The following is a 21,770-nucleotide window of genomic DNA, read 5'->3' as shown; positions in this document are numbered from 1 at the left end:
TCTACTTAATCTTTTGACACCAGTTGGAGGACTTTACAGTTGTTATTGTTCTGGCAGTTCTGCCAAAGCTGTGAAATTTGCATACTGACACTTTGATCGCCCGTTGGTGCCTTTCACACATTATAAGATTTTTGCCACTACTGTATCAGAAATTACTTTATCAGAAAACATACTCATTTACCATGAAAGTGATGCTATATACTATAGTCTACCTTGAGTAAAGTTGAAGAAGCGACCCTATTGTGGTAGTCTTGAGTGAACATTGTAGACACAAGTAGGCTTGTGTGTAGTTGTTAATGAGTTAGTAGGTTTGCATTAATACTAAATAAAATCATTGTTTATCATAAAAAGTATTGCTGTTTCCTATATCTTAGTATCATTTGAGTTTGGATTGGAGCTGGTCCTAGGGCCAACTCCGATCGGGGTCTCTCCTAGTAGAATCGCCGATTCTGGTAGGAGAGATCCTGATCGCAGTCTGTTTCCAATATCTTAGCATCATTTGAGTTTGGATCGGAGTTGGCCCTAGGAGAGACCCCGATCGCAATCTATACTAGTAGAATCGTCGATTCTCCTAGGAGAGACCCCGATCGGAGCTGGCCCTAGGACCAGCTCCGATCGAGATCTCTCTTAGGAGAATCGACGATTCTACTGGATCGACTTCTCTCCTGTGACATGTATATTTGGTCCCTATAGCAGGCTGCTCTGGAACTGCAGGGGCATTTTGGTCAAAATCTTCTAAGGAGGATAAAAAACTGAAGAAGGGAATAACATATATTTACCTGATATTTGGTATGTAGGTAGCTTAGACAGAGGTGCACATTATGAAGTGCAAATTATTCAAACTGACACTTAATTTGCATATTTAATGAGGAAAATATGTATTTGCAGTTTTTCCTGTATAGAACTCAAATACATGCAGTATATGTTGTTTGTGGCAGGTGGAACATTATTACATACAGATTATGCAAATACGCCCTTAATTTGCATAATGCACTTCTCAATACACATCACACAGAAAAAACGTTCAAAATACACAATGAATACGTTCACAATACACAGTTACTGTACAACACCTCCCAACACACATTGACTACATTCATCAATACACATTGGATACATTCCCAGTTAGATCATTTGAATGATTAGAAGAAACAAAAAGCAGGCCATCCTACAAGTATGGCTATTAAAACATCAGCTTCTAACTTCAGCTAGAATCTATGCTGACCTTTATTGCAACCTTGGTGTCCTTGTGTGAGAGTTTCAGGGCATTGTTGAAGACCTTCAGGTCCTCGTCCAGCGCGGTGGTGGCGCCGGGAAGGTGCTGCTGGTCCGGATGGATGTAGTCGCTGAACTTGTTTGCAGAGTCGATGAAGATCAACTTTCTGTTACCCTGTAGTACAGAGAAGGTACGCCAATATGATTTGGGAAACAGTCAGACGTTACAGACAACCATCCTGTGTCCTTCGTCAGTGACAATGACGTAGAGAGAGGTAGAACTACTAGTACGGAAGCTGAAATACTGCTTATTTGAAAACACAATAAAAGCAGGCTCTGCCCCTCAGGTGTCGCCAAAAACTTGATGATGTGGAAAATCTGTAGACACTTCCGGGAATCTTGGAAGTTTTACATTTAACAATCATTTAATTGTCCCATCAAGATCAACATCCTTCCCACATTTTTTTATGCATAGGGTAGTGCCAATCTTCTTTTCTAAATTGCATTTGGACCATACAAGCACTATAACAGGTTGCTAGTCTACTGAGTAGTTGTGCTCAGTTACCAAAATTATATTTCTTTCTCATATTAGTGCTGGTAAGACAAGTGGCCTAGTAGTAGCATCTCTGGTCAATCAGAATATCATGTTTGTCAGACAATCTGTAAGGGGGGCATGTTGAGGACATGGGAACATAGCACAATCCTTGCAATGGATTAATAAAGAGAGACAAGGTAAAGAGTTTGTACATGTACCTTGAGGTTGGCCAGTATCCTCTCATGGTACTTGGTGTACTCCCGTACCCATGTGTTACAGTTGTACAGGTACACAGCCAGGATGTTGTGGTACGCCACCTCAGGAAACACATAGAAGCACTTGGACAGGAAATCAGTCTGCAAGGGACACAACCATGGAGAAAATAGCATGAATTACAGGACTAGTATAGCTCATAGGGTGACTCTCATAAAAGTTACGTCAAAACAACAATCAAAGTACAGTCGGCTTGTACCGTTCTTGAATAGAATTTCTATGAATGATAGGAAAAAAAAAGACCTTGAATCTGTTGTCAGGCCCACAGTGTGTCAGGTCCAGGACCACTTCGTAAGTCTTCCCACAGAAGGGCTTTAGGGACAGGAGAATGTGGTACAGAAGGAGGTCTCCATTCATCTGGCCTGACCTGGTGGGAAAAACAAATTTATATAATATATTAAAGCTTCTTACAGTATAAATCTCTTTATGGTGGTTGTAGCAATAAAGAGACTGATCCAGACTCAGTCAATCACAACTAGCATTTCAACCAATGATAGCATGGCAATTATCAGTTCAACCAATGAGATAGCGACTGCATGTCCATGAAATATCAGCAGTTTTAGGTTTTGCATCTCTACATTTTGATGGAAGTAGTTGGGATATATGGGATAGAGAAACAACAACAAGAAATAAAAAATGTATCAATGCAGCAACATATAAATGAAAAAAGGCAAGAGAAATAATCTGGAAACGTTGAATTATGAGGAAAAAAGTGCTAATTATGAAATACTATAGACTGAGTATTTTAACCATTTCCCTGCTGATGCAGCATATGGGTATCAAATTTTGTTTTGTATTCCGTTATACATAATGTATTACATTGTAAGCATGAAAAGATTAAATTGTAATACCCCCTGGCTCTGTATACTGACCAATCAACATTTACTTTTGAGTTTAAAACCAACCAATCACAGATTGCGCTGCATTATGTCTAATATGAGGCTAAAAAGTAAACCAACATTCGCTGGTCCTGTCTTCTATTTTGGCCCATCATCAATCAAATTCAGATCAACAATAATTTCAATACATTTTTACACACAAGCACACATGTACATACATGCCTACACATCCACACGCAAACACACAAACACGCACACACACACACACAAAACAAACATACAAGCGCATGGCACTTTACTACATTTTCTACAGACGACAAACATAGAAGAAAGAACTCACTTGTACCTCCTGGCTATATAATAGAACACAGGGTTCCCTGCCTTGGAGTTCCCTGCCTGGTAGAAAATGTTTAGTGACTTGATCTGTTTAAATTCCTCTTTCTCGTGGACGTTGTGTCGCGTCATAAACTCTTCAAACTTGGTACTGGTCAAGTTCATACTGGTCCACCTGGAAAGAAAGTTTTATTGCTTTTATGTAGGTTTTAAACTGGACCAAAACATTATTCAGTTTGAACCCTGCAAAATCCTTTATTTATATGTCATATATTGTAGTTACTTGCAAAGATGGAAAAACTCTCCCACACTTGTACATTTTAGAAGTGCATAAGACAAAAACTAATTGTGTGAAGTACATGATGTAGTGTCTTTCCCATAAGGGTACAGCATTGGGACCTCCAAGGGATTTAAACCTTGAATCTTAAGAGTCCCAAACCCTAACCACAAGGCCATCATGCCACCATTATATCATTTGTTTGGAGAATCCCTCTATCTGATACATACTGTGCATCCATTGCTGGTCTGTTGTGTTCAGGAGGACCCAGGTATGCCAGGAGGGTGGCCATCTTGTCAAACGGTCTTCTTCCCACAGCCTTCTGATCTCTGTTCATAGAATTATCATCACAGTATAAACTTTAAAAAAACCTTCCCAATCAAAGACACATTGGAAATCATACACTTGGTAACAGGGCAGAGAAAAAGGTTCAATCAACAAATCATCCAATCATTGGTATTGTAAGAACTGGAAGACCACAAAACAACCAATCAGGTACCTGCTACTGGCCAGGTAGGCCCCTATCTTCTCCTGGTTGTTCCAGAGTAGTCTGTGCAGGGCGAGGACGTTGGCATCACTGATGAAGGACACTGTGTGGCTGCTGTTGTCCAGCGTCTGCGAGTCGGAGGCTATCTCCATGAAAAATCTAGAAAATATTTTTAGATATACAGGGGTATAATCATATTTCCTTTGGCCTCTTAATCTTTATTGTGTACAGTATTTACTTTATGTAAAGGATTGGAGGAGGGTTGACAATAAGAATTCAGAAGTATTGCAAGGATTCAGCTTTCCATTTGATTTTTACCTTTTTCCAGCATCAAAGTTGGCCCTGAGGAAATCATTGAATGGTCTCATGTGCTCCTCCTTGGTAAAGAGGACGTGATTGGCCACTCCCTGCATCACCTGACCAATGAGAAGAGTTGTAACAGAATTTGTTGAGACTTATCACTTCACAATTACAGCAAAACCGATAAGGGATACAAAGATGATTGTTTCCTTTTTCAAATATCTTACATGATGGTATTACAGTTAGCTATTGAAAATGTTGAAACAAAGCTTAGGAAAAGAAAAGTTGATTTTACTGACCTTACACATGAGCATGAGGCCTCTTTTGATGTTTGGACTTGGTTCTCTGTCAATCAGGCCATTTTCACATGGAGATACTGTGTTAAGAGAAGCACACCATTAACATACCACACAACAGAAAAGGCAGCACATTGCGCAAATGAAATGTATACAAGCCCCTATCCACCCCCAAGGAGTTGCCAAAAACACAGTCATTTATTCACATTTATCTAATGAGGATAAGACAAAAAGCAACAGTTGCTTACTTGGGTCTTATCCTCAAAGACAGACTAATACATAGAGTCTGCATGCTGTAACAAGACTCCATTTTCTTAAAGATATTGAAAACCATGCTGTTGTAAGTCTACCTAGATTTTTGAATGGTAACTGTCATGTGTACTGACCAATAGCAGGGTTGATAAACCTCAGGAAGACGGCGCTGCCCACTGCCCCGATGCTGTTCTGAGGGAAGCGTTGGCTGACCACCTGATACAGGCAGTGGCACATGCTTCTCAGCTGCTGCGGGAACTGGTCAGCAGAGTTCACGATGCGGTTGAAGAACTTCTGCGTCAGGACCATCAAGTTTTTCCGGTTCTCGTCAACGCTGCTCCCTGGCTCACTCCTAGGATAACACATTATCTTATTACTCAGTTTATCAAAGAAATTTTTGTTTCGTATTCCAACATTTCCCTACAGCAATGAATCAGTACATATAAAAACTATGTCTGAAAATAAGTTTACAACCATATACATGTAGATCAAGTTTCTGTACAGAAACTAATTGCTTTGGGTTTTGATAAGACTGATATCATTCATTTGATACATTATGTTCCAATGCCATATGGATGTAACAGGCTTGGTAAGTTAAAGTTTCATAGCCTTCTTGAGGCCAAAGTGGAGTGAGTGGTTAATCAAATGTGTCTAGGTATGGTACTAGAAATAAGAGCCCATCCCTCCCCTTCCATTATTACGTGCACCTTTTTACATTCCCAACCAATCTCAGGCACCCATTTACACAGTAGAGTTAGGAAACTTGTGTAAAGTGCCTTTCCCAAGGACAAAATGTCAAATAAGGAATCTTCCCAAGTCCTACCTACCCCTTCTCCTCAAGGAGGCAGGGGAAGGGGGCAGTTGATCTATGCAAGCCTGGTCTAGTCTTGTTTTCTCTCTCGAGATCGAGATTAGACCATTCTCCACATCCAAGATGTACTGATAGACATCGAAAATTTGGAGGTACGGTCTCTACCTTTAATAAACAGTCATTGTTCGAAGAAAATTGATAGTAACTGAATTCCTCCCACCTTGCAGGGTCTATCTCGTACAGAACATTGCTGAGTTCAGGATGTAACATGCCCCTCAGCAGGGGTTCCAACACGTTGTGTAGGTAGCTGCCTCCGTAGATCTTGAAACAGAAGGTCATGATTTTGCTGGCAAGACTGTTCCCCCTGAATATGGTCTGCATACAATCAGCTAACTCTACCTGTAACAAAACAATTCAAACGGCTTAGGAACCTATCAACTTTCTTCAGCTTTCAAGATTGCACATTTCAGTGTTGTACATTTAAAATCTTGGTTACCAATTTTACACTTACAGAGTCAATTACTTATGATATCATTCTAGCATTTGTGAACTGTGATACACAACTGTTGATAGTAGGAACAAGAAACAACAGCATGTAATATAACCATGTGCCCAAATACATGAATGCTCTACCGACGGCTTTCGGTTGTCCTATCATAATTGGAACACCTGACAATGATGATAAATATCCTACAATTTCTCAAGGACCTACAAAAATGTTAACTCACAGGTACATGTAACTGTTCATCACTTTCAGGAGTACATACATGTATTTATAAAGCAATAAAAGAGTAGCTACCTCTTTAGAAAACATATTCCACAGAAGTTGATATAAAAGGTGTTTGGCATCAAACAGTGTCACCAGTACTCTAGCCAGCTCGTCCTGTGAACATGAGAAAAAGTGGTAATGTTACAACATACAGAATCAATCAAGATTTTGAACCAAAGAAACATTCAAATGACATATTGAACATTCTGAGACTAGTAACTTAAAGTTAAAGTTAAAGCAGTTATTCACAACTGGGTTGAAGTATGATTCTACCTGAAGTAACAAGTGGTGGTGCAATGCAGCTTCACTATGTCTTACGTATCAAGACAACCACACTTGGTCACCCTCTACTCTTCTTGATAAGTGTGTTGGATTCTGTGTGCCGACGCTTGACGCTTCAAGCTAGCACCCAAAGCTCCCTCATACAAGGGGCCACCAGCTTTACATCTCCTCCAATAGGACGATGTGACCCTTTAACTAAGCCAGATATCATAACTTACCATGTGTACAGAGGAGCAGACATTAGCCAGTGCCATGGCAATGGGTAACTCCCCCTTGTCTCCCATCATGGTCACAAGTTCTACTAAACGCTCAAATCTGGAACAAAAAGAATTCATGAATTCCTCATAACTTATAGTTCTGTTGCTACCATACATTATAAATTACCATACAATATATTTAGAAAAATCTACATTTGATACTAATATGTTATAATTCTATTTTCAATATTATCCATCATGTTCTCCTTGAATAGATGGAACATGGAAATTTCAAGACCTTTTGTATGCTGTGACTAAATGGCAGATTAACAAAACTTTTAATCTCTAAGTCTTACTCAAACCAGGTATTGTTTAATTAAAGTCCTTCTAACATAATTTTAAAAAAGTAAAGTAAAGTAAGTAAGTAACATAATTTGGTGTATAGGCAGTGCCCAAATATGTTTCTTTAGCCCTTGGACCACACAGCTTTGCTAGCACAGACAACATCTACTACAGCACAGTAAAATGTGTTTTATATTTTATGTATTTGAAGAGCTGCAGGTACCTATCAGCCAGAACTGTCTCAGCCAGTGTGTCAAACTCTGCCCCCTGGTGGAGGATCTTAGTCAACACCTCCATGAATGTTGTCCTGGTTTGTATGTCTTGGTGATACCCCAAACCTGTACCACGGAAAAACACACATGGTTCAACAAACTTTACTCAACTACAGACTGACAAAGAGAACCATCTACATCTACGCATGGGCTACCCCAAAATAGCCCCACAAGGGGCAATGTAGGGGTTGGGGTAAACAGTTAAGAAAAATAAAAAAAAATTATCAGAAGCAGAATATTACACAAATTATTTAAAACTATAAAAATGATACTGTGTAGGTGTAATACCTAAGGAGTGCATCAGCCCACTCTCTATGTTAGCGTTGAGCAGGTTGGACATGGCGGACACTGTGCAGTTGCGCAGGTTGGCCATGCGGCGGGACATGCCACGCTTCCGTGCACCGTTGGTGCTGCTATCGTTGTCTTGTTCTTGTTCACCACAGTCATTCAGAAGGTTCATGAAGAGGGTGAAATACCTGGAAAATACACAAAGATATAACTTAACTGAATGACATTGTCCACATGATGTGGTACTGAAAATGTTTCCCTGTCCATGGTACTGAATATGTTCATACAACCTCTGTTCTCTGAACCATGGTACAATCACACCACCACTGTCCATCCTTGTCCATGGTACTGAAAATGCCTGCATTACCACTGTTTCCCTGTCCATGGTACTGAAAATGCCCGCATTACCACTGTTTCCCTGTCCATGGTACTGAAAACACCCACATCATCACTGTTCTCCTTGTCCATGGTACTGAAAACACCCACACTACCACTGTTCTCCCTGTCCATGGTACTGAAAACATCCACACTTCCACTGTTCCCATCTGTGGTACTGAAAACATTCACACCATCCCTGTTCTCCCTGTCCATGGTACTGAAAACATCCACACTTCCACTGTTCCCGTCTGTGGTACTGAAAACATTCACACCATCCCTGTTCTCCCTGTCTGTGGTACTGAAAACATCCACACCACAACTGTTACCACTGTTCTCCCTGTCCATGATACTGAAAACATCCACACTACCACTGTTCTCCCTTTCATGGCAATGAAAACTTAAAAACACAACTGTTCACCCAATCTGCACTATAAGTGCTTTCCCTGTCCATTGTACTGAATGACATTCAGAAAATCACTGGTAACAACTAGCAGAAGTGTATATACTAGTAATAAAGACTATTTTCCCTTCTAATGCTATCCTCTTATTGGTTGGTACTTACTTGAGGAAGAGTTGTGATTTGGCTTCCATGAGATCTCCCCCGTCCCCCTCCTCAGGCTGAAGAGGTAACCCAGTTAACAGAGCAACAACTGCCTCGATACTAGCCTGGTCCAGGTCCCTGTCAAAACAATGGAAATACATACAATACATGAACATTAGAATATAAGACTGCATGGCAACGTTTATCATAGTTTGCAATACTAATATATGAGTGGAACAATATGAGTTGACAGCACATTACGATATCTAAGAAAAGAACAACAGCTTGTAATAGTGTTTTTGCTGGAGGTCCAATAAAAAACATCTGACATATTGTACAGTCACTGCTTTGAGTTCAGTACCCAGAAATGCTGTAAGCTTAGATCAAGAGTTTGTGGCATCTGAGTTCGCTGTTTGAACAATTGTTGAAACAATAAACACATGTTAGCCGGATCACAGTTACAGGTCAACACAAAAAAACACGAACACAGAAACAAGCATTACAAAGTTTATAGTACTGTATGCACTATTAGTTTCAAGGGCATCTCCTTGAAAGCAATGTCGTCCTGACCTTGTCATGACCTTGAGATCCTCCTGCTCAGGCTGGATGGAGGTTCCCATGATCCAGTCCGTCAGGTACTCCACAAGTTTGTTGCGGAACTTCATCTCATGGTGGAAGGAGAGGTCGTCTCTTCTGCTCATCATCTAATGGTACAGTCAAAGAACTATTTTTATTTTGTATTCATTACCTCCCCTGAAAGGTTTATGTTTCAGGTAGCATTTGTGCATGTGCACCTTTGGTACTATGATAACTCAAAGGTAACTGGATGGACTGATGTGTTGGTAGAAAAATGGGAAATGATTAGATTTAGGGTCTACCAATGGCTTGCATTGGCACTGCAATGAAACTTCCAGTTTTTGTATCTCAAAATGTGACAGTACATTACATGGGGTAGCCAAGCAGCAGAGGCTGGTGGTGGCTGCCAACACAGATATAGAAAAAATACAAAACATAGACTACAAACATCTTTGGTAGATAAATGTAAGGTTACAATAAAGAAACAACTAGGAAATGCATATTGGGTGAACTCAACAAGCTTCTTGAGAAACTTGAGTTAAGGAAACTACATACAGTCAAACCTGTATTAGGGGCCACCTCTACAGAGGGGCCACCTGTCCATAGTGGCCACTTTTTGTCGGTCCCTTGGGTATTTTATCTACAAGTTGCCACCTCTATACAGAGGCCACCTGTCTATAGTGGCCAAATTTGTCCGGTCCCTTGAGTGGCCGCTATAGACAGGTTTGACTGTATTCTAACACAAAATGTTATAATGACTTTAAGACACGGACCTGTTATTACGATTTGGTCTCTATTAAAGTTCACATTTTACTGTATGTGCAATCTAAAGAAGCGCCACCTACCACTTCAACCAGGCAGCACATGTTGGTCTTGATGTGGATGCCCTGAACACTGTGATCCAAGTTTCGTACATATCTAAAGAAATGGGGATAAAAGACATCAAATGAAAAACAAAGCTCTGCAATTTTCTTAAAGGAAATAAATGGAAAATTTTGACTATTTTCCATTTATTTTTCAATTTTGCAGGTTAACCTCACAGAAATGGATTAACCTTTCCCTTGCTAAGTAGTTTCTTAGCACAAAAAAAATCTGTATTTACTATTGGTCAAGGAGAATGAGGGTTTAACATATACCTGACCAGTCCCAACATGAGATTCTCGATACTGGCACTCCCAAGGTGTTCGTATGCCTGATCACTCTTGTTCTCTAGGATGTTCTTCATAATGGAGATGACTTGCTCCACGAATAGTGTGTTAGTCTCTGTCACTGTTACCTGCAAAAAAAGACACTTCACGTTTTGCAAAATGCTGTGCATCACCCATTCATTTGGCTAGAGATTTGAAAAAAAGATTTGGAAACAGAAAGTGACACCCAATGCATAGAAAAATTACTTGGAACCCAGGAACATATTAAACAAATCCAAGTAAAGCCATCAACTAAAATTATCGTGAAAAAAAAGGAGGCAGCAGAAAAAAGAAACACTGCAACTGCAGTTGATTGTCTAGTGGAAAAGTACATGAAAAGAAAAAAATACCAAAGTTCAAGATTTTAATCTGAAGTTTTAGGTCAGCATAAAAGTTACCCTGGAACAAGATAAAAAGTTACTTTCATGGAACATATTTCATGCAATATGGCTACAAAAATAGGCAAGTTTGTTGTGCATGTGTGTGTGTGTGTGTGTGTGCGTGCGCGCATGCGGGCAGTGTGTATGCCTGCTTCTTGATTTTCAAGCGCAACATGTTGTATAATATGCAGACAAATCACATCCTACCTTATGTTACAGCATATGTGTATGTGCATGTATGAGTCTGTGTGATAGAGTGAATGAAGGAATGAACGAAAGAAGATATCATTAAATCTCTTTAATATCAAACAAATTGTGCAACATTTTGTTCCCAATGCTCATTTCTGAACTTCTCCCAAAAGATGAAAACTGAGTGTTAGCATCAGTATGTGACATATTACCCATGTGGTATATTGTGTGGGGGCGGAGAGGAATCTAGTTCCCAGACTGATCCCCACCAAACACCCACACATTCTGTCAACCAACCTCAAACTTTCACCATATATGGTAAAGAACAAGAACATGAGAAAGTTTACGCGGCAGTCTAATTGTGGAGATGTTTTTATCATCGCTGCCGTGGGAGTGGTGTTCTATCTGACAGTTGTATATACAGATATAGACTGTCTCTACATTCATCATGCAGGGTTCTAAATGCTCTCCTACTTGAAACACTTTGGCAGAAAAAAACATCACACCTACATGTAGCATAAGAACACAATTTGATATACTGTAAATGCATTTAAGTTCGCGGTGGTCTTAATTTCGCGGTAGCACCATGCACTGTAGTCTCTTACTGTTATTGAAAAATGTTCGCGGTGGCTTTAAATTCACGGTGGAGCGACCGCCGCGAAAACCGCGAACATTAATCCACCGCGAACATTTCTGCATTTACAGTAGCTTACACATACATTCCTCAGTTACAAAGCCATGTATGATAATAACATAGTCTCATCTTACTTGCTAATAGTTTCTGTCTTTGCATGAGAAACAATAAAGAAAACATAATTTTGACAAAAATGAAATTTAAAAAATCTTTTGTTACTTGTTTTTGGGAAATGACTGAAACTAAGATACAAGAAAGAAAAATGTTCATATCTTTTCACTTAGAAAAGCAACAAAAATCAAGTTGCTAAACTCTTTCATAACTTCTAAACCTTGCGCAAGTTTTTAGATTTATTTCCAATGGCTGGCATCAATTCTAGGTCAGGTAGCGTAAGAAAGAACGGGAATTTGACTTACGCGTACCTGCCCTGTCGAGTCGAAGAACTTGTTGACGTTGGACTTGATCTGGTTGAAGAGGACGGGATAAAGGGCTGGGTGGAGTTCAAGTCCAAGGAGGTCCTTCACAGCTGTTCGGATCTGATACATAATAAAAGATGATTAAAGATAAAAAAATGCTCGTATCTGATAAATGATAAAAATGATTAATAAAAGACAAGAAAAACTTGTTTTTGCATCACAGTGCCTTATGTACTATAAATGGACCATTTTGCATAAACATGCAATGCTGGAGGCAACATTCAATTTCTCAGAATTGATGCAACAGCCTGTACAAAATAAAGACGTAGTTTTTCTAGGAATAGGATTTAGTTTCAAGAGTCACTGATTATTTCTAGGAAACAGTGCAGCAACAGGTTCTAGGAATCATTGGCTAGAAATTAGTACAATGCTCATTTCTAGGAACCATTGGTTTGGAATTACAGCAAATTTTTCTAGGAACCACTGGTTGGAATTACAAAATGTAGTAATTAGGAGTAAGAGTAGCTATAATTTCTAGGAATGAGTGTAATACTAGCCTCTATCATTATGAATGCAATAATTTCTAGGAAAAACTAATTAGGAACGAGTGATCATGAATGATTTGAACACAACAAGAACCTATTCATGTAGTCCATTTTCCTGCATGAAATTCGATCCAACTAAAAGGTGCTAAGCTAATTATTCCATAATACTGACCTGTAGCCCTGCCCTCTCACTATTGCACACCAGAAGGTTGAGGAGTTTTGCCAGGAATCTGCTGACAGGAGGGTAGATCTCCTCCTCGGACTGGGGAGAACCATTGTACAGGGAATACACGCTGCCTTTTCTGCTGGGGTCCGAAGGAATGGCAATACTGCAGGGAATGAAAACGTAATGAATGTTTAATGTCCAGATAAGCAGATGTTGGGACTTTGCGACTGCCAGGCTTTCCAGACAGCTACTGACACCCCAATTGGCTGAGAGTAATGCTGCAATCAGAGAGAGTTTAGATGTTTTACCCCAACATCTACTTGGAGGTTAGGGTTTGTTAGAAAATCTTAAATATGCTGAATACCTCTTTGGCAGGACTGTTTCCAGATTTCAATTTCTTCAGTCCCAAATAATTGGGGACCCATGTTGTCAATTGTCTTTGATAAATCTGTCATTTTAAGCTTACCAAAAAGTTCATCAGTTTCATCAAGTCCACATTTTTTTCATACTTGGGGGCAAAGGGACAGATCTTGGAGAGAGCCATGCTCTAATGATTGATGCAACATGAACATTCATTTCTTGGTCTCTTTTGTTCATGTGGAACGTAGTTGTATCATGAATTTAAGCCGATTTTGCTAAGCCCTGATCAAAGTTCCCCTCTCCATACATGTATATACGTTAACCATGTCAACCCAATCCCTACTGTAAAGTGATCCCTACCTTCTCCTTGTGTTAGTCTTGTCCATCAGACAGACCCCACCCAGTGCACACAGAAACCCTGTCATGTTGATCCACTCGTTTAACTGATCCTGTAATCAAATTAAGTTTGAAACACATCAATTGAAAACAATGGAAGGATCACATTAAAAAAATTTCATTTTGACTTTCAACTGAGTCTTAAATTTGAGTTAATTTGGACTCTAAGGCGAACCATTGTTAGGTGTTAGAAAAGCCAAACAAATGTTTGTAGTCAATACGTTAGCATGGTTGATTCATCGAAGAAAACAAGTTAGAATGCGAGTTACTTTGAAGACTGATCAATGAACGGTTAAGATTGATAGATTGTTATAGATGGTTAGCTAGACAGAATTTGCTGGGCATAATCTGGTTAGCTCTCCTGACTAGCAGCAAAGCCATGCTCACATCCAGATCATGCTCATGCAGAGAGGGGGACTGGGAAGCTCGCCGGCGTACAACCGTTCTGTGGAGGCTGTCCGGCGTCTGCGCGTCGTCACCCTTGACCTTGGGGTAGTTGATGAGGACCTTGGTGTTGTTTTCCCACTTGTTTCTTGTCTCTTCCCAAGCCTGGTGACAAACAAAAGGTAGATACGGTAACCGTAAATTTACTAACAACCTCGTGGTACTGTAAATGCAGAAAAGTTTGCAGTTTTTGTGGTGGCCACTTCAACGCAAACTAAAAACCACCGCAAACATCTTTCCATTTATATAGTATATGACTACAGTCTATGGCACTACCGCAAACTTAAAACCACTGCAAACACTCCATTTTCCTGCTACCGTGAAAGTATATCACCGCAAACTTAAATGCATTTACAGTACTTGAATTTTGTGGCAGGATAAAAATGAAAAGCTTCCAATTGAAAGAATAGCAGTATCACAATGGAACACAGAATGTGTGAACTTAATTTAAAATCTACTGAGAGTTCTAAAAGTTTACTAAAACTTCAGCGATCGTGAGGGTACCAACAAGTTTTTTTGAAAAAAAAAGTACTTTTCTGCCATTTAAGTTTAAGACAGAAAGAAGCAAAGACTTAAACAAAATTAGATTTTAGGTATTGTGGCTTAAAGAATTTTCCTTGCACAAACTATCTATAAGGACCACACATCAACTTATTTTTGTTACACAGCAAAAAGAAACTGCTACCAATTCAACACTGTGACAGTTAAATCATTGGACACAAGCAACAGTATACATATTAAGTAATGCCAGAAAAATTGTTGACATAACTATAACGTACCTCCATGTTTCCCCTTGTGGAATGTTCTATTCTTCTAAGAAGGGACATTATGTGCTTCTGAAGCGCTGCACGACCTGAAAAAAGATTGAACGACAAAATACGTCTTCAAAAAAGTGTAAGCCTATCTTTTCCCAGCATGGTGCTACTACACAGCTAGTGCAATCACATTTGAAAAATACATGTGTTGAATGTTGACAGAATATACATGGTAAAGCAACGTGAACAATTCTAAACAGAGACAGCATTGCAGCCATGGACAGCCATTCACCAGATTTGAAAAAATGCCAGGCCTTGATCATTCGGGAAACAAAAAAATGTCCACATGTGGCATGACGGTTCTCCATGGAAGGGGGACCCACACCTTCTGTTGTGGCTAGAGTGAGCTGGCAGGGGAGTCCTCACTATTCATGACTTCTGTCCTGATTAGTCTACCACTGAGCCTGTCTCCAATTTCCTGAAGTTGTTTTTCTTCTCCCTGCTACATGACGTATCGATGTGTCATGTTTCCATTACTTCAGAAGCACAAAGTAACCATGATGAGACTAGGTGAGGTGAATTTCCGAAACATTGTAAGTTGGAAACAAAACACTGCTACTCAGGTGATGGCCATGACACTAAGATTTGCTTACAAATAATTCATTGAAGTTTGCAGCACCACAAGTATGGGGTTTGCTTTTTCCTTGTATTTGTTGTTGAAAATACAAAACATTATGTTTCCAATGTACAAAAAAATGAACTTAAAAATACCAAAGAATTTCTAAAATTGCAATACTGTCTTTCTTTAGCAGCAGGGGGAGTGTTTCATTGTTATCTAGTTTGTTTTTCATCCTCGACAAAATTAATGCAAAATATAAAAAAAAATTACATTTGTGTGAAACTATGAAATTTTTGCTCAAGCAACAAGAGGCTATTTTTTTAAATAAACATCGGTACATACAATTTCTGTTTATATAGAAAAAGTCTATATAATTACAACCCTAAATCTATATAATGTTGCATACGGACACAACTACTTGTCCCAAACTGTACAGCAATGCCAGAAACGAGACCTTCCCATTCAAACGATGTAAACTTACCCATGGACACGATATTGTTATTGCACGCTGAAGCGAAGTCGGAGTACACTGTGTAGTTGGGCAACACCTGTTCCACCGACAGGTCGTCCACGCGCGAGCGGATGTCGGCCTCCTCGCACAGATAGCGGAAGCAGGACATGGCGACCAGTACAGCCTCCATGTCACTACTCCACAGGTACATGAAGAACACCACCTCCAGCTTCTTGTGGGCCTGGCGACAGATGGGGATGTGGCTGCCCACGGTCGCATGGTCCTGGGAAAAGATCATCTATAAACTCTTTAACCCAAATGCCTCAGGCCACACTTGATTTTATGAATGACATGCTCTGGAGACACCAAAACTAATGCTTGAGGGCAAAAAAAAAACATCCAAAAACTGATAAACCACAGGACTGAACAATCATCCAGTCTGTTCTTTTCCAGACTTGTTTTGTCTTATGTTCGCCTCTAGTAAGACTGTAAGAGATAATCGTCACCATTTCAATTGTTTTTATTGCCATTCTTCTTTAAAGAGGGAACACAGGCTCTGTGGCAGCATGCCTGGACCATGTACCCCCTTACTCTGGAGAATAGATCCTTTGGCAATCATAAAATTCTGATTGACAAGGGATGCTATTGGGTCACATGTGGCTACAGCTTTTTCTTAGAACAGACAAAAATCAATGGGCATCAGATATCATCCATAAGATTAATTCAGTGTGAAACGAGAACTTTTACTTGGAAAATCATTTTTTTTCATTTTACATTTGACCTCGCATTGTTTACCCTCATTTTCGTTTCAGAACCATCTTTTATTAATAAAATCAACTAAACTCTGCCATTCTTACAAGATCACGGCTTCCTTGACCATGTTTACCTTCTGATATCAGATACCTTCAAAACATCTAAAGCAACGTAATATCTAGCCCTGTAAGTCAAAACATGCATGCATACTTTTGACATAAAACATCTTAATGCTATTACCAATGAATGTTTAAGTGTGTCATTTTTGTAGGAACACTATTCAAATGTGTCAAATGCACATGTCACTGACCTTGTACTTGACGAGGAACTTGATACGACAGGAGAGGATCTCTCTCAGCCACTTCAAGATGTCCGTGCTGTTGGGGAGCTGCTGTACTATCAGCTTCTGGGACACTGAGAACAAAACTTGGCAACTGCAAAGGGGGGGAGGCACTCAATGAGACTCTGATTATACATTATACATTATTCTATACTCAGCACTAGTAACAGTTACCTTACAGTAACTTACCAAATAACCACTGTAAACATATCAAAATGTCTACCACTTGTAGTCATATGTACATGATGATAATAGAAAAGTGATATTATCAAGAAATAATTGTTGTAGGAGCACATAAATATAGTATTCTATTTATGACCAAGATACAAGTAGCGTATCTAATGCTACCTTTTGTCCAAATAGCACAGTTGCAGGAGACCTACATGTGTGTAGACTTCGGATTTTGACATTATATACAATATATCATTGAGGAAAGGCTTAGGAGTAAGATTCTTTTAAAAAAAGGAATATTTCAAGAAATAAGTGAGAAACATTGAAGACATTCTTCAGAAAAGGATGAGAAAAGTTTGTTCACATGTGCACTGTTGACAGAACAGCACTATAGAAAAAGTCATATAGCAAAACATTTTCACATGAAGTATAATATACTGATTGCTCTAGGATCAATAATACACACAACCTATGGTGGATACCAATCCAACTCATTCTGGTCTAGGTTCAGAATATTAGGTCCAGGCCCAGACCTGAACCTGTCAAGCTGCTAAGGGGTTGATACCAGTTCAGTTTGACCTGCATACTTCAGCTGCTAGGGTCAAAACTCTTACCATTAACTTAATATCTAGAGTAGGGGTGGGTACCAGTACAGAAAATTCAGGTCCAGGTCTGGTTCAGGTCCAGGTCCGGACCTCAACCTGGACCTGATTCAGTATGTGAGAGCATGTGACTGGACAATACTCAAAACAATGGTACATTTCGCCACAAATAGTATGTTTTGTGGATGTTTGACTTCCACTGGCGTTCTAAAATCCTGCAAGACTAACTGCGTCTATACGATTGACTGGAAAACTTTGTAGAAATTATTATAAACTCACCTGTTTCGCTCTCGTTATTTTCGTCGAACGGTAAGCCCCCAAACGCGTGAATTTCTGATCATATTAATCCGTTTATTTTCTATTAGGTCCAATATCCGGTCCACCGATTTTTTTCAGGTCCGTTTTTTCCGGACCGGTACAATAAGAAAAAATGGTTTTGTACCGGTACCCACCCCTAATCTAGAGCATTCATCCAATCAGAAATAACTGTTGGAAAATGCATGAACAATCTTTGATGTATCTGTTTTGCTTTTGTGTTTGTTTGTGTTGCATGAAATGTTTAATACATGTAGAAGTTGCTTTGGTTCAGAGCTATTGAGGTGTTCTTTTTGGTGTGCAGCTTTAGAGTGATATTCAAGTCCAATGCACCAGTACCCACCCCTACTATCGACTGGAAAAAAAGCAAGGTCAGAGACAACAAACATTCTTGTTGCAACAGAAGATACCTACTCTACTAAGATTAGCAATCATTGACTAACTACTGTTGATGATGTTAGTTCAAAATTATTATGGGATACAGCAGAGAGTTTTGCAGTACCTAATAGTTAGAATTGAAGACCTAGTCTAAACAATAGCTGGTTAAACAGTTGCAAAGTTGAATAGTGGTTAACTGTAGACAGTTGAGAGATCTAGAGATGGTTCGGTTCCATGGATGGTAAAGTGGGTGTTTTCTAATTGATTGACATTTTGACCAAGAATTTAAGTGTTGATTGACTGATCAACTGATTTTTTTTAGACAGATTCATTGATGTGATAAATTTGTTGCTACTGTGTCTTCCTTTCCAAGGGGGACATGTTACCCTGCGTCATGCTAACTCACCAGACTGGCACCAAGGTCATCCTTAGCATGAGAAAGGTTAACCAAAGGTGACAGAAACATAAAATCTGTAACAAAGCTCTGCAATAAAAACATTCACTTCTTTTTTTGAGCTTTAAGTGAATCACTTGCATTTGGACTTAAATAGAAAATTGTTGGAGGCATGTTTCCCCACTTGCAAAGGAAGAGCAGGAAAACAACTACAGTTTATCAAATTGACTCCTACTTGAATTTATGATTCATCTGTTACCTCTCTGCTAGGAATCCAGCCTTGGTTGATTTGGCTGTCCACTCACTATCACTGCAATGCAATGTTTAAACAATGCTTGCTTTATTTTATGTACTTTGGTGATATCAGCTACACGCTATTTACACTTTTTGCTATTTCAGATGTAGTTCAGAATCTGTGCATTTAACATTAACAGCTGTAATAGTTATAACACATCAAGATCATAGTGAAAGTTGCCTACAACTCTGAAGATTACATAAAAAGAAACATGTAATCTTGATTTTAAAATAATAAATGAAATATGAATTATTAAACTATAAATTATGATTTCTTGTTCTTTTACCATTTTCAAACTTTTGCTCGAACTTTATATATGTACTTACCAAAAAATTACCATAAAGAGCCAACAAAACACATTAAGTTGGTACTTCCTACGCCTAATTAAATGATCAAAGCAGTTATTCCTATGTAAGCCAAATTGTAAATATGATAGTTAGCTAAAATAAATTTGTTCCAATGATTATCATGACAGTTGTAACATTATTTTTTTTTACAATTCAACACTCACTATCAATGTGTGCACAGTATACTGTGCAAGGAATCAAATCATGAAATGCACTTTGTAGCATTCATTTAATTCATAACAAAGGTAAAGTTAGCAAAAAAGTACTTTTATTAAATTTGGATTATTATCAGTTTCAAAACCATTTTCAGTTCGTTGGTTGACGACAAAGTTTCAAGTTGGCAATAACAGGCACCTGAAGTACACCAATGTGCGAAACCAACAGCTAGCTATTGCAACACTATTTTTTCACTACTTGAGTTACTATAGCTGTACTACAGTTTGCCACCTCATACTTTAAGAGTTTAAGGGTATGCATAAGGGCTGGGAAGTGATGTTTAGTTGTTGCTCTACTGTGAGTCACATCACATGGTTAGTAGTCAACTGCTGCAAACCTCATATGTAACGAGACTTGGCTGTTCTCCTCTACGGCATACCTGATGTCCCAGAAAGTTGCGATAGGCGCCTCGGGGTTCCACAGTTCGATGTTTTCTGGTTGGTGGAGGCACAGGAGCGCCTACGGACAGGGACTGTGGTTAGACATAGCCTGGGTACCGTCCGGATAGTGCTTTGCTCCAATGGCTATTACATACTATATACAAAGTGTAGTCACTTCTTACTCCAACTTTTATTATATATTATATACAGTCATTTCTTTCTATTCCGTCTAGGAACTCCGACATCTCTAATGTCTGGAATCATCCAAATTTTGGACGAGGGCACTGATTGGTCCCTTCACATGAACGAATTAAGGAAAAGGTTCAAGCCCTCATTTTAAACAGGCGTCCCAACACCCGAAACACACTCCATTTGCTTGGTGTTGGAATACCTGTTGGACCGATCGCTCTAGAACCCATTCCCTAATTCGCTTATCAACTGACATCGCCACCAAAATGATTGAATGTACAGTTCTCAAGATGCTAAGAAGAAGCGAACATACAAACGAAATGCCAGCCAGATGGTACCCAGGCTAGGTTAAACATTCATAGGATGTAAAAGAAACATTCCACAAGAGGTTACTGTAAGTTTGAGATGTGCAGTTGATTTTATTTTCTTGTTTTCATGGTGACGTTTCCACCACAAAGTCACGACACAGCAAACATGCTTCCCACTGTATTACTTAGTACATGTACTGTACTACAGACTTGTTGCATGCTTGAAGATGGGTCGAATGCGATGAGTATATATTATCTGCACATACTACTGCACAATACTACTGTACTACAGACCTTTATCTTTGAAAATGAGTCTATGCAATGAGTATATCTCTCTCTGCACATACGTACCTCCATGGCTTCCTGTGACAGCTCAGGCATGTGTTCCTGTGGGACCAGGTACACCAGGCCATTTATCAGCTCCAAGGTGCTGCTCTGGATCTCATGGCCCATCTTTCCAGGGTTCTGTCAACAGGAAAGGTAACGTCAGTTTTACTGCATTTCTCCAGTTCCCTTCTCTGAATGCATCCCTGCTTTGCCATTAACTTTGACTTTGGCTTTGACTGCTATTTAGTCTGGTACCTGTCCATATTTTAACATTTGGTCATTAATCACTTCAGGCATGGAATATTTCTAAGAAGGAGACTAGTCAATCAATGATTGCCCTTCCTAATTTCTGCTTTATCCCATTTACCGTGCCATTACAGATGGCACAGAAAATCACAGTTTTGACTTATTCTACAAGAGAATGGTCAAATATTGCCACCTCCCAACAGTCAAGGTGTCAGGGTAGATACTTAAATACAATAGACTCTAAGCTAACTTTGACGATGTCTTCAGTGCAAACATCAAGTACGTGTAAAAGAAATGCTTTGTTCTGCATACAATTTAACACTCTAGTCTACTAATCCCAAAGTAAACCCTGTAAGAAGTGTCCAACTTACATGTAACATCAGCATGGGGTCTGGGTAGATGAGTTTGACTATCCACAGCAGGAGGGTCTTGTAGCTCAATGTTTCATCTGCTGGTTTCTCCTTGAACTTCAGACTGGTCACTTTCTCCCGTAATGTCATGCTCTGTTGGTAAAACAAAATGTTAATTTCAATTATACATCATTGTACGAAACTTGTACATCCAATAATAACTGTTGCTTGATCTAGAATAGATGTAATGCAATCCAGCAAAATTATCTCCATTTTGACGTTTCATTTCCAATTGCCATATTCAGGTTGACGACCAAAAATTATTTCTTTCATCAAGCTATGTATCTTTAAGAA

The 21,770-nt window shown here is 39.2% G+C and overlaps 1 protein-coding gene across 1 annotated transcript in view; it reads right to left on the bottom strand.

The window, feature by feature from the left end:
- Positions 1-21,770, bottom strand: part of LOC118426656 (neurofibromin-like) — a gene marked incomplete in the record, with an annotated part of 59,029 nt that overhangs the window by 17,795 nt on the left and 19,464 nt on the right. The window contains 29 exon segments of the mRNA XM_035836172.1: positions 1,226-1,390; positions 1,969-2,106; positions 2,267-2,390; positions 3,203-3,370; positions 3,703-3,801; positions 3,972-4,118; positions 4,278-4,375; positions 4,559-4,635; positions 4,942-5,159; positions 5,839-6,017; positions 6,418-6,501; positions 6,888-6,984; positions 7,432-7,546; positions 7,769-7,956; positions 8,709-8,825; positions 9,258-9,391; positions 10,109-10,181; positions 10,400-10,539; positions 12,070-12,189; positions 12,787-12,943; positions 13,501-13,589; positions 13,924-14,085; positions 14,760-14,833; positions 15,836-16,088; positions 16,869-16,992; positions 19,018-19,068; positions 19,954-20,075; positions 20,845-20,958; positions 21,438-21,569. Of these exon segments, the coding sequence (XP_035692065.1) occupies positions 1,226-1,390; positions 1,969-2,106; positions 2,267-2,390; positions 3,203-3,370; positions 3,703-3,801; positions 3,972-4,118; positions 4,278-4,375; positions 4,559-4,635; positions 4,942-5,159; positions 5,839-6,017; positions 6,418-6,501; positions 6,888-6,984; positions 7,432-7,546; positions 7,769-7,956; positions 8,709-8,825; positions 9,258-9,391; positions 10,109-10,181; positions 10,400-10,539; positions 12,070-12,189; positions 12,787-12,943; positions 13,501-13,589; positions 13,924-14,085; positions 14,760-14,833; positions 15,836-16,088; positions 16,869-16,992; positions 19,018-19,068; positions 19,954-20,075; positions 20,845-20,958; positions 21,438-21,569 (3,759 nt within the window).

Source organism: Branchiostoma floridae, chromosome 11, assembly GCF_000003815.2.
Source record: "Branchiostoma floridae strain S238N-H82 chromosome 11, Bfl_VNyyK, whole genome shotgun sequence".
Taxonomy (NCBI): Eukaryota; Metazoa; Chordata; class Leptocardii; order Amphioxiformes; family Branchiostomatidae; genus Branchiostoma; species Branchiostoma floridae.
This window is presented reverse-complemented; position numbering and strand designations above follow the sequence as displayed.